This window comes from Dicentrarchus labrax, unplaced genomic scaffold (genome assembly GCF_905237075.1).
Source record: "Dicentrarchus labrax unplaced genomic scaffold, dlabrax2021, whole genome shotgun sequence".
In the NCBI taxonomy this organism is placed as follows: Eukaryota; Metazoa; Chordata; class Actinopteri; family Moronidae; genus Dicentrarchus; species Dicentrarchus labrax.
Genome location: NW_026136715.1, coordinates 26,708,977 through 26,721,312, shown reverse-complemented (window position 1 = coordinate 26,721,312; position 12,336 = coordinate 26,708,977). Strand labels below are relative to the sequence as shown.

General features: G+C 38.4%; 1 protein-coding gene across 1 annotated transcript in view; it reads left to right on the top strand.

Annotated features, from left to right (window-relative positions):
• Positions 1 to 7,967: 7,967 nt before the first annotated feature.
• The window catches only part of LOC127377989 (DENN domain-containing protein 2D), a 29,123-nt gene continuing 24,754 nt past the window's right edge, over positions 7,968 to 12,336 (top strand). The window contains exon 1 of the mRNA XM_051426385.1: positions 7,968 to 8,223. Coding sequence (XP_051282345.1) covers positions 8,194 to 8,223 — 30 coding nt within the window. The 5' untranslated portion in view covers positions 7,968 to 8,193. The remainder of the gene's footprint in view (positions 8,224 to 12,336) is intronic.

The following is a 12,336-nucleotide window of genomic DNA, read 5'->3' as shown; positions in this document are numbered from 1 at the left end:
ACTGACTGTTCCTGCCACACAGACTACAGCTCTGATCCCTGTCAAATGTCAACGCCTTTTAACACATTCTGTCCAACTTGAGCAGATCACAGATCATTTGGCACCTATCTTTTTGTGGAGATGTGGAGCATATAAACTCAGTGCTACAAACACGCACACACCCACTTTACAGATGCAAAACAGCTGCTGATTTGCATAAGTGCCTGTGTTCTGCCAACAGTCTTGCACAAAAATTCAGGCAATGAACATCTTCACACCATCATCTACCACCGATGTGGTTTAACATAAAAAAAAACTGCAGGCCCTCAAACGAAGGGGAACAGAAGTCTTCACAGGGAGGAGTAACCACTTCTCAAATGGTTATCTGTTCAATGTGGCTTACTATTGTTTTACATCATGAGTTAACAAAAAGACAACAGTGTAGTTTACTGATAGGAAAGTGGGGAATTCAATTGTTGAGACTTTTTTGAGACATTTTACAAATGCCCCACTGTTAGTGTATTTATTTGTTTCCATGCGTGATCCTGCCGGTTATGCCAATTCAGCTGTGATCCCCTGTCGAGGATTGGTCCTTCTTGAGCTGAGACCGCCTACTATCCTGGTTACTGTTCCCTGGCATCTGTGATTGGTGTGGCTGTGATTTGACTGAACCTACCAATCAGCAGTCTTCAATCAACCCCAGCAGCACTTAAATAGCTTGTGTGTCCACAGTTCAGGGCGGCAGTGAACCAGTGATCAGTTTGCCTCGCTGTTGGTTGCGTACTATTGTGTTTAAGGTGTTTAGAGGGTTTTAGTATTGCCTGGCTGTTGCCTGAGTGGTTTCAGTCAGTGTTCTTTGGAATCTTTGGAATTCATTTAGTTTGATTCAGAGTACCTAGAGTTGGACTCCCTTTTGTTTGAGACCTTTTAAGTTGCAGGGTAACTGCTAGTTTGTTTTTTGTTCACTGTATTTTTGAGCTTATGGGTGCTGACCTCTTTTTGTTCTTTAGTGTATTTCTGAGCTAAGTAATTGTCATTTATTCTACTTCATTTTGCGTTATTTATCAGCATCTATATAGTCTCCCTTTGTCTGTTACATTTCCTTGTGCAAACACACTCTCATTAGTTAAATAAACGCCTGATTTTAACCAGAACCTGACCAGTTGTCGCATTCCACCTCATTTACTATCCCAGTTATGTTACTGCTCTCCATAACGGGCTGGGTCATAACACCACACTGGAGCAGAAGGCACGATCTGTTTTTCTGTACCTTTTCCTGTTACGGTTGGTGTGTGCGAGGTAACAGGGATGGGACCAAAAATGCATGCATGTTGGTCTCCAAATAGTATCCAAAGATGATGAAAGGAATTCTTTACAGGGCTCGTGGCGAGTCAAATTAAATTAAATCAGAAAAAGTTGGGAGTGTCCCTTGAAAATGTTGAGTTTAGGATAAATATTCTGAAACAAAAGTGTATCTTTTTATTTCGATCTGAATGCTGGTTTACGATGATTGACAGAGCTAATAACAGCTAATGCAATCGAATATTATTTATTCAAAGTAAGAATTTTCAAATGTCCTCTGACAATTAATTGTACATTGGTAGGCTACTGTATAAACAACATATATGTTCATTTAATTTGACTCGCCATGAACCCTGTAAGGAATATCATCATCTTTGATTACAGGTATCTATATTCATCTATTTGGAGACCAACAGCAAATAAACAAATGAGCACATCTGAGGGGTATTGCACAAAACCAAGATAAGGGATTAAGCCAGGATATGTTGGTTATCCTGGCTTAATTTAGCCTCAAGTCGGTTGCATGAAAGCAGGTTAAACGTATCCCAAGTTACTATGGTGATTTATTCTCTGCAGTTAGCCTGCTCCAGACCAGGCTAACAGCCAGGCTAACATTAATCCTAGTGATTCACCTGTATTTCCACCGTCAGTCCTGTGAGGAATTAATGTGTTTTACAGCATGTCCAAGGTCTTTCTAAGTATGTTGCATCATTTTAATTATTCTGCATTAAAATATTACATATATATTGTCATTTCTCATTTCATTTAAATCTGTTGGCTGTTTGTAATTGCAACAGTCTTTTTATATTGATTCAAGTGGTAGTATTATTACTCAGGACAAGTGTTATATTGCTATGCTAATGAAGACTGCTTGTCAAAACGCATAAATATTTGTTTATTGCAGTAATTGAGATTACAAAACACAGCTGATGAAGTTGCAATGGTGTTTTCAATGAAATCTGTGACAAGGGCAATATAGTATATATATTATGGCATGTCGTTTAGGAAATTAATCTTTGAATATATAAAATGAAACTTTTAATATATTGAATGAATCTTTGAATATATGGAATGAATCTTTTAATATATTGAATGAATCTTTTAATATATTGAATGAAACTTGACTGGTCATCAAGGCACTGCTGCCATCTTGTAGAAGTGAGAATGAGTCAGTCAGGAACCTTGTGGCAGCAATACTGAGCAATGAGGTCATTATTAACTCATTGGCAAGTGCTTGTACGGGCCACAATCCTTTCCATAGTACCCGTGCCCCATACTGTTCTCCTGATGAAGAAGTTCACTCCCTTTTTAATGTTGGCAGGCCGACTACAACAGGCCTCAGGCAAAATCCTGACAGAAAAAGCTAAAAAGTTTTCCAGTTCCAGAAAGTATTGGAATATTTCAACTGATGCCATTTTGTAAAACCAGCTAATCCAGAAGGCTATCACTTTGATGAAAAGGATACAACTAGGTTTTGAATTTCATTCAGTATTCTCACATTTCTATCAGTATATCCAAGCTTCATTCCATATATTCAAAGATTAATTTCCTAAACAGCATGCCATTTAGACTATTTACACTATATATATATATATATATATTATTCACACCTGTTCCCTTTTCATAATGGCTTGCCCTTTTTTGGAGGATGTGCTGGAGGAGGAAGCCCTAACACTCAGACGAGCATTTAGTCATGAAAGAGTCTTCCGGGACAGGTCAGACCCATTGGCCGTTGGAGATGACTATGTCATTGAGAGATACAGATTCTCAGGTGATGGACTAAGATATTTATGTAGGCTGCTGGGTCCAAAAATACAGCACCAGACGGCAGGAAGCCATGCTCTCACTGTACCACAGATGGTCTGTGGTACATTGAGATGTTTTGCAAGTGGGAGCTTCCTTTATTCTGTTGGGGATGCAGAGAACCTCAATAAAGGAACCATTTGCCGCACATATCCTGGCTTGGTGGGCCGCCCCCTGTGCCAGTTCTATGGGCTTTTTTTTAACTGCTACAATCATACAGACATTTAACATGTCAGCAGACACCTAATCTATTCACCTCATTTGTTCACTGTTAACTACTTTAGGGTCACTTACCAGCCTGCAAAATGTTCTTGTATTTAACTTTAACTTGCTGCCAAGTCCTTTTATGGCCAAACAAGTTTGTTCTTTATGAAGGATAGAAAGATAAAATAGATAAAAATAGATTAAATGACACACATTGTGGATAATTGTTTGCACTTAATCATACTCTACATTTAAGTAACATGCACCTCTACTTGCCACATTTAAAGCAAAGTGTACAACAGTTGTTTAGTGGACTTAAAGTAACTCCTTTAGTCCTTTAATTGGAGCCTAATTATGACAGTTCCAGTGGAGCACTGTTTATTAGTTGTACAGTTTTGGACTACTTAAGCATTAAGCCGGTCCGCTATTGTCTGCCAGGCTTTCTCTCTTTCTTTAATTATGGCATTGATATTGCCTTTTTTTCTTATATCGGCAAACGTGCAACCGATTAAGCCAGGATGCGCCGAGCAGGCTAGGTCAAGCCGCGCTTGCTCAGTTATCCTGGATTTCTTTATTCTGCTTTTGTGCAATACCCCCCTGGAAAAATCTCAGTAGAGGTATCTTTTCATCAAAGGTCATACAACGGAAATAAGTAGTGTGCTTCTCCATGCATCTCCCGTAGGCTTCAGTAGAACTGGCACCAAACAGCATTACAATGTTGGTGTTATGATTTAATGCTCCTTCCTTCTCTTAAAGTTTCTTTGGTCGATACCAGAAAGCCAGTTCAATCAGGCAAACAAATCCTGAGGTGCAAGGCCTCCTTTCCTCCTTACCTCGTGTAAATCACACGGTTCTCCTAAGTGACTTAAATGTTGCCTCATGCTCCTCTCCAAATTCCTGTGTTCCTCCCTCCCAAGCCCCTCCAGTTTAGCCTCAGCACCCTCACCTAAAACCACCTGTTTTTTTATCTTAGGGGGCCGATTTTTATTAATAAATATTTTATTGTAGAGTTCATGTTTTTATTTTATTTCAAACACAATTTATAATAATACACAATAACTAATATTTGTTTAGAAATATCCAAGAGTAAAATAACTTGTAAATGTAGGTAGACAGGTGATATATAGAAAAATATTTAATATGTGTACACAAATGTAATTCCCGCTGCTGCATTATACTATATATATATACTATATACTATATATAACAACAACAACATAAAGATTTATTTTTGTAACTGCAGTTCTATGGTGGCATTCATTTTCCCCGTGAAAGGTAGAAACTTAGGATATGATAACCCTGGAAATTTGTGGGTTAGAGAAAATAGAATGAAAAACCATTGCATATCTTAAATTAGACAGTATGATAATGGAGTGTGAATGTTGGTCATTCTTATGTGAAAACACACTGAAAAAAACCATTGAGACTTCTTCAGTGATTAAGGGGATTGTGTTCTTATGGACATATTGTTATCACAAAGGTGATACATGGCTGTAAGGAGCTACCCCTCAATGCCACCACTTTTAATTAAAGGTGTGCCTTTTATGAACCATGTAAACATACTTACCAGTGGATGGCAACACTTGCCCATGGCAAACCGGCCAGTGGCATTTGTGATGTTATGAGTTACACTGAAGTAATGGTATAGGGAGACCTGTGTTTATGTTCTCAACCTTTGTTCTGTGCCCCTACTGATTTGCAGGTGTCGCAAGATAGTGTAATTCAATAGTGTAGAGTAAATTTGTTTCTAACTTGTGATTATGCAGAAGACGAAAGAGAGAAAACAGATAGAAAAAGTTTTTAAAGTATACCTTTCAGTGTATATGACAAAATAAAAATAAAAAGTACCTACTGCAGCTTTAAGATAAATGAAAAATGTGCACAAAACAAAAATGAACACAAAATATATGTGTACAAAAGAACAAACAAGATAACTGACAACCATGGTATTCTGTACAAACATTTCAAAAACCTTGACAAAATTTCATTAAAGGTGGTCATGGCCATTGATGTGTGTTAGTCAGACAGAAGCAGACAAGTAGGCAGCAATCCTGTTCCTTACATGGTGTTCAAGAGTCTCCTGTCCACCTGCTGCAATATGGTGGGTAATCTGGGGAAACTTCTTCATGGGGGACGTTGCCATCAGACAGTCCTTTCTGATGGAGAACTGAAGCCATTATATCTATGTATGCTCTCTAGACTGTGTCAAAGGAGTCTGGTGGCTTTAAAAAGGTAAAATGTGATTTAAAACTGGAAAAAAGTCAATGTACTGTATGACAGCTTCTGGCAGAGAACAACCACGCTGATGCATGCACAAATGGGATATGATGTCACAGAGTGATATGAAAGTCAAGAGATTTAAAAAAATAAAATAAAGTTCTAAAATGTTCTATCATTAATTTTGTGAGAATTTCACCAAGTCTCAATTGTCCCTGTTTTTCTTGATTAGTGTGCAGGACAGAGGCCTCTGTTAATGGCTGAAGGGAATGTATGATAACCATCTGTATTTCAGAATATCAAAAAGTCACACATGCTATTGCTTTGTAAGTTTTTCAAAACTGTAGAAGCATTTGGAAGACAATACCAAACTTTTACTTCCTGTAAAATTAACACACCAAGCTGATGTGTAATACTTTTAAGAGATGTGAAAAAATGAGCCTCCACCCATATCAAAACTTTTAAGTTCCTTTTTTTGGTTACATATATGACAAGACTGGAGCCTGTCACTGTATTATGAGTGAGTTTCTGAAGTCAATTCTATTTATTCAGCCCAATAGCCTATCCCAAATTTTCCTCAAGGGGCTTTACAACCTGTACAGCATATGACACCCTCTATCCTTAGACCCTTGATTCAGATAAGGAAACTACCCAAAAAAAACCCTTAACATGGAAAATGGAAGAAACTTCTGGCAGAGCAATGGACAGACATGCAATTACCAACATAGTAAAATTACAGTATGGATAATCAGGATGACTAAATGAGCTGTAAGCACTAGGCTTCATTGATTCATTGATTGACGGATAATAGTGACAGGTACAAAATGAACAGCTAACTGAAAGTTAAAGTGAAAAGTTTTAAGTTTGGATTTAAAGACCACAACAGTCACAGTGTCTGATATCAACAGGGAGGTTATTTCAAAGAAAGGGGACATGATAGGAAAAGGCCCTGCAGCCAGCTGACTTCTTTTTAACTTTGGGGACAGACAGGAGCCCTGTATTCTGAGAGCAGAGAGCCTCTAATTTAGTCATTTGGAAATATCATCTGCCTTTACAGGCACATACAGCTGGGTATCATCAGCGTAGCAGTGGGAATTAATTCCATGAGTACACAGAATTTGGCTAAGAGGTGCAATATAAAGAGAGAAGACCAGAGAACCAAAATAGAGCCTCCATATTTCATATCAGAATTTTTTTATGCAATATTTCAAAAAAGGAAACACACTGTGTTCTTTTAGATTGGTAAGATTTTAATCACACGAGAGCCAGGCCTGGGACTGCAAATGTATTTTTCAGTTGGTGTAGAAATATACAATGATCTATAAAAAGCCGCACTGGGATCCAGTAATAGAAGCACTAAGGTGGAATCTGATTCCATTGTAAGCAGAAGATCATTAACCACTATCATGCATTTGTATTATTTTATGGATACTTGTTAGCTACCCAGCTAAACTGTTATTGCCACTACTGTAAGATGTTCTCTAAAATGTTAATCATTAAATTAATCTTCTAAACAGTTTTGTGGTGACAAATGTTTAGAATGTGGTCCAGTCACTCCTGCAACTGTCAGAATAAACAAGCACATTACTAGATTACTAGATAGGGCTCTATCATGTAAATAAATAAAAAATGTAAAAATGTTTGATGCATTGATAACGATGACTTCCATGGAATTCATGGAGTGAACAGAAAACAGAAAACCCATTCGACACATTCTTCTTCCCTGTGAAAACCAGGCAACTACATTACCCACAATGTAACTCAACCACAAACAGTTCTGTCAGAGATTCAGGTCTGTCATGCTAGCAGTGGCTAGTGGTTGAAACCAAATATTTTCAAACTTGTAGTCTTCTGCCCCAACTGATGATGACTCAAGTGAAATCACATTTATCAGACTATGCTGTCGTACTTCCCACCGCCATTAATGTGGAAACCATTGAATTTCTAGACTGAATCTGGCTTATTTTATCGGATGTTATTGAGTTTAGTACATTTGAATTTATTTGAGTTTAAGTTTTATTTCACTTCTGTAACTCAGATTACAGAACATACAAACAGTATGTTCCCTATTGTATACCCAGCTATAACAGGACCAGGAACTATCTTTGAATTGCCTCGCTTGACAATTCTTTTTGGAGGAGGGATGTTTATCCTTAGAGAACTTGAGCTGGGTCTGGAGCTGTTGCTTTGGGCCTGTATTACCCATGAAGACGTAATATTTTATATGAGCAGATAAAATCACAATGAATGACACACCCAGCCCTATCTGGTTAGGCTGCTAACAAGCAGACTCAGCAGAGGTTGAATATCCAAAGTAGTGCACAGGCTTCCTGGAGTCAAAAGCTGATAAACAGGTTTAACTGCACAATACACACATACACAGATACACACATAGACACACCCATATCTGCAGTGTCATCTGCGTCACTATACTACTGGTTTTACATTAAAAGAGGAAATCCAAGCCTGAAGTCCGTCAACCGCACATTTCAGCAGCGCACTTCCTCTTACTTCTGCACTTGCTGCTTCATTGTTGCTATTAACAGCTGCCTGCACGGGCTGTGGAAGACAATATTTCAAGCTAGTATTTACTTATGAAGAAATAAAATAAAAGTTATGACAAAGTCATAAGATTAGCCCGGGATCCAGTGGATAAATATATATCTTTCACCTGCACAGCCAAGACAAATGGATAAACCGTCACAACAAGCTCAGATGGTGAGTGTGCTCCTTCCATAAACCATGCACTTTGTGTTTTGAGTTGGTTGTTTTAGGCTCAACTAGGATTAACCTGTTATTTTCATGCTCACTTTACATATGGTTCATTGATATCAGTATCTGTAAATCAGAAAAGAAGGCACAATACACTGTGCAGTCGGTGGCAACAAAAATGTACACAGTGAAATGTAAAGATGTTAAACATTTGAGACGCTGACATTTCCTGTAAATATCACATGACAGGAGGAATAGAGAACTTTGATCTTCACTTTTACTTCCTGTGGTAAGATTTACAGAACAATTGCACACCGTTTTGATGTTGATTCTGAGAGCCAGTGGGCGGGGGGTTGCATTTTCTGATTTGATACAAATATATGTAAAGGAATATAACGTAGCCTGGTACCCTCAATATCAGCTTGTACCACTTCCTGCACACCTGTCTAAGTGAGCAAAGTCACTCCAGATCACAGTTGGTACAAGAGTGCCGCAGACTTCAATGACACTTCACTTTGGGGCTTCCACTAAATCATTACAAATAAACAGATTATTGTTTAACTGTAGTGTAAAAAAAGTTCTATCATGTAATTAGAAATGCATCCTACAACTTCATTCCACTGTTTGTATGCTATCATTATATGTCAAACATATGTTTGGTTGCTTTATTCCATCAGGGTATTTATGTTTCCACAAACTGTGTGGTATTGCAACATATACTACAGGTATCAGAGCGGATGCAGACTGCTGTGCTGATCAACCCTTATCTCTCCCACTTTCTGTACAATGTGTATGTATTAGTTAGTAGTTAGTAATTAAGTTGTGGTAACTTCATTAAGCATACTAGATTTTAACTCAGGTTTATATGAATGATCTCAAGATAATTTGAGTAATCTTGATTGGTGCTTTTCAGTGTTAGAATGTAACGGTACTGTCCTTACAGGTGGAATATAATATCCATATGTATGTTTTCATTAGTGTATCACCTAAAAATAGGAATTGCTGTGTTTCCGTTACCTTAGACTGAGCTGTATTTATCTACAGACGCCTCTTCATGGAGTCCGCCATGTAGATCCTCCATGTTTCTACAGTAGCCTAGAACGGACAAACCAAACAAAGGTTGGTTTTAAAACACATACAGATCTAGTAGGATTATTTCAAACTATTTCATGCAAATGCAATATCTAAAGCCAGTGTTTGGTTTGTCTTTTCTGGGCTACTGTAGAAACATGCTGGTTCAACATGGTGACTCTGTAGAAGAGTACCAGCTCCCACTCATTGGCATGCAGTAGCTTAACCTACGGCACACTAGCAACAAGTGTGCAAGAGAGTTCAGAAATACTGAAGAGCTCTTTGACCCTGCTCCCTGCAGTTGAAGCACCTGCAGGCTATATATGGTTTCAACTCAGATGTGGATGGCAGCCTTCTTGTAGAGTGCTCTTGTATATAATGACATGCTCTGATAAAGGGCTTAAATCTTACTATGCATGTTGGCTATATGGATGAAATAAAACTACAGCTCTGTTGGAAATTGACATTTTGATCTGGTGTCATAATTCAACTTAATGTTAATCTTAATGTTGATATGGCACAAACTAGAACATTTAAAAATGGCACTTCATATTAAAAAGACAAACCCTGGTTCTGAAGAATGGAAGACTTGGCAGCTGAAAGCTTCACAGTAAAAAAAAATTTAATTAAAAACAATAAGAGCATTTCTGCACTAGGAAGGAATTACAATGCAGATACTATAATGACCTACTTTATTGAGGTTAAGTTGAAGAGATAAGCTAAAGAAACACACCACAATTTTGTCATAAAAGTGTTTGCTTGTGATGGAGTCACAAACCTCCGTGTGTGTAGTTTGCTGTGGCCGCCTGAAGCCATCTGTTCTTTTGAAGTGAATGATAAGCTAGAGAAAAGACAAGTGTGCACAGGCATAAAGGCACCCCAACAGCCACTAGCTACAGGCCTAAAATAACATTTGCATTTTAGTGGTCTGATGTGCTTTTTCAGGGCTTGAGCAAGCAGGGTTTGATTTCATTTAAAGGCTCTATGTGTGGAGATTGTATGTAAATTAGTGTCTTGTGTTCTAGTGTTGTAATTTTACTGCCTTTTTTTGTGTGTTAGCAGTGGGACTCATTTCCAAATCTACACCACTGTCTGGCTTTAATTCAACATTATGCAAAATATTTGTTTCTAAAGTAAAATGAACAATATTAATATAAAAGTATCTTAAGTACAGATCTTGGGTCGGGATTGGTTATCTTAGCTTAGCATAAAGACTGGATGGAGGGGGAAACAGCTAGCCTGGCTCTGTCCAAAGTTCATTCTACCAACACCTCCAAAGCACCTGTATCATGTTTGTTTAATCCTTGCACACACAATGAAGAAATGGTTTAAGGAGGAGGTACATGCTGGAACAATTTCTTGACAAACAACAGCTGGCTGCAGTCAGCGTTAAAAGCTTCCTGAGGTTGCCAGGTTTGGCACCATCATGGGTGTCCAGAGACTACAACCAAAACTTGAACTCACCGACCTTATCTGGCAACCTGTAGCTGTAGCTGCTGCACTGAGGTGCTGAGGGCGGATGGATACACTGTTCTCTGCCTGCTTGGGGTACAAGATCCTGGAAGAATCATACAGGGGGCTGTGGCCTTGTGGCTATTGAGTGTGCGATGCAAAGATAACACCAACCAGAGTGATGGACTGACTGCCGCTCAGTGTAGCAGTGGTACAGCTGCTGGTAGTCAGAGCTAACCAGCCACGAGCCGCTGCCGTCACACTCTCTGTGTCTGCACAGCTGGAGCTTTTGCAGTCACTAGAAGCACATTTACAGTCATGTGTTAATGTTTCTGTGTGCTACCTGTGTTGTAACATTAGCTAAGCCAGCGGCTCTGAGAGGCCAACTCTCTTCTTCTGTGGAAGAGCATCAGGCTACAGTACAGCTATGGCAACAGTCTGCAGAGAGTGGAGAGATTTAAGAGCGGGCCATAAGGGGTGTTGGTTGGAGATGACCACCACATACGTCACTCTGGGTGGATGGATAGACTGTTGTTTGTTAGTATGTGTAAACCCTCCCCTGAACCAAATTGATATTTTTACATTTGTGTGCAGATTAAACAAAAAAGATACATGTGAATCAGATAACTTGTGTTGGTAGGTATATTTTTGAACTTTGGACAGAGCAAGGCTACCAATAATGCCTGTTTTTGCGCAACAGACAGACATCAGCATTCTTACTAGGAGTATAATAAAAAAATTGAAAAATATTGTATTGCGATATTTTATTTTGTGATAGTTTTGTAGTTATTTTTTGTTTTGTGGATGTTACAGCAAATGTGATTAATCCCAATTCAGATCCCACTGTTCTGGCTGCATTAAAAAAAAAGTGGTCTGTTCAATGGCAATATATGGCCTTGCTTACAGTATTGCAATACATCACAATATATTGAATCATAACCCCTGTATCATGAGATGTATCGTATCATCAGATTCTTGCCAATACACAGCCTTTATTCTTACTCACCACCACATAAACTAAAAATGTATTAATAGAGCTTGTTTAGTAATAGTCATAATCTGATTGAGAAGATGTTAGCAAAGTTCTAAATAGCAAAGTTTTGTTTCCATTTTTTTAATAATCTCAACGTGTATGTTGAGCAATAATTGTGGTGTTGCTTTGTGCCATGCCTTCCGATGCTTAAACAATTCAATCTTTTGTTGTTAAATGTGGGTGGCGCTGTTTGCCTGGCTTTTCCTCACCAGTCAGTTGATCTTTAATTTATTCAAAACAAACAAGAAACATAAATTATCCTGTGCCAGGAAGTGATGAGTTCCTAAACCTACATTTTTGGAAATACTCCTAATGACAGAAAACCCCCCAAAAAACCCTTTACTACTTTAACAAACTAATATTACAAATACTTTGTGTTATGCTCCACAAATCCTTATTTGCTGCATTCCACTTATACACTGGTGGTTTGCATTGCTGAGGAGTTTTCCCATGGGGCATCGTCATGTCCTGTCATTTTGGTTGGCTATAAATAAGTGTCTGTGTCTTCCCATGCAGAACCAATAATGCTCATATGCAATACGTGCAGTATGAGGATTCAAACA